The 1,187-nt window shown below is 73.0% G+C and overlaps 1 protein-coding gene across 1 annotated transcript in view; it reads left to right on the top strand.

The window, feature by feature from the left end:
- LOC112956403 (voltage-dependent P/Q-type calcium channel subunit alpha-1A-like) overlaps positions 1 to 829 on the top strand; it is a gene marked incomplete at both ends in the record, with an annotated part of 36,513 nt that extends 35,684 nt beyond the window's left edge. The window contains 3 exons of the mRNA XM_026049911.1: positions 100 to 203; positions 282 to 420; positions 719 to 829. Of these exons, the coding sequence (XP_025905696.1) occupies positions 100 to 203; positions 282 to 420; positions 719 to 829 (354 nt within the window). The remainder of the gene's footprint in view (positions 1 to 99; positions 204 to 281; positions 421 to 718) is intronic.
- Positions 830 to 1,187: the final 358 nt, after the last annotated feature.

Genomic DNA, 1,187 nt, shown 5'->3' with positions numbered 1-1,187 from the left:
ATCTCCATGTGTCCCTCCAGCAGCCCCATCCCAGCTCCAGCACCTCCTGTCCCTCTCCGTGTCCCTTTCTCGTCCCCAACCGCTCTGGTGTCCCCGCAGAACCGGACCCCGCTGATGTTCCAGCGCATGGAGCCACCATCCCCGACGCAGGACGGGGGTCCAGGGCCGGACACGGTGGCCTCCGCCGAGCCGCCGGGCGGGATGTGAGTGCCCCCGGCTCCGTCCTGCCCAGCCCGGCACTGGGGCGCGCCGTGACGCACTGAGCCCCCCGTGTCCCCCAGGGCTGCACACGACGGTGGCCTCAAGGAGAGCCAGTCGTGGGTCACGCAGCGCGCCCAGGAGATGTTCCAGAAAACGGGCACCTGGAGCCCCGAGCGGGGGCACCCCGAGGACGTCCCCAACAGCCGCCCCAACTCGCAGGTGAGGGCGGCACCGGCCCCCGTGTCCCCGGGTCCTGTCCCTCGTGTCCCCTGAGCTTCCATGTCCCCGTGTCCCCGGGTCCCGTCCCTCGTGTCCCCTGAGCTTCCATGTCCCCGTGTCCCCGGGTCCCGTCCCCCGTGTCCCCGGGTCCCGTCTCCCCTGTGTGTCTGTCCCTGAGTGTCCCCCGTGTCCCCCACCAGCCCCCAAGCCTCTGTCCCCCCCCATCCCCGGCAGCCCCCGTGTCCCCCCACGAGGGGAGAGGCCCCCCCACGCCCCCCCTGACCCGCGGCGCCCGCAGGCGGTGGAGATGCGCGACATGGCCAAGGACGGCTACTCGGACAGCGACTACCTGCCCATGGAGGGGCACGGCCGGGCCGCCTCCATGCCGCGGCTCCCCGCCGAAAACCAGGTGAGGGGGGGGCCTCCCGGGGGGGGCACCGGGGGGGTCCCGGGGGTGCCGCCGCTTCCCGCTCGCGGTGGCACCGGGGGGTCGTCCCCGTCCTTGTCCCCTGCGCTGGGGGCTTGGCCAGCTTGGCGGTGGGGCGGCCGGGGCTGCATGCGCCGCCGCGGCACCCGCAGCACCCCTGGGTGACAGCACCCCGTCCCCAATGGGGTGACAGCACCCCTGTCCCCGATGGGGTGACGCTGCTCTGTGTGACAGGGCTTCATGTCCCCTCTGGGGCTCTGTGTGTCTGCATGTGTGGGGACAGGGGCATGGATGGGGACAAGGACCGGGACAGGGATGGGGATAGGGACCGGGACAGGGA

The sequence above is a fragment of the Nothoprocta perdicaria genome, unplaced genomic scaffold (genome assembly GCF_003342845.1).
Source record: "Nothoprocta perdicaria isolate Ctin4 unplaced genomic scaffold, notPer1 scaffold_629, whole genome shotgun sequence".
NCBI classification, from domain to species: Eukaryota; Metazoa; Chordata; class Aves; order Tinamiformes; family Tinamidae; genus Nothoprocta; species Nothoprocta perdicaria.
This window is presented reverse-complemented; position numbering and strand designations above follow the sequence as displayed.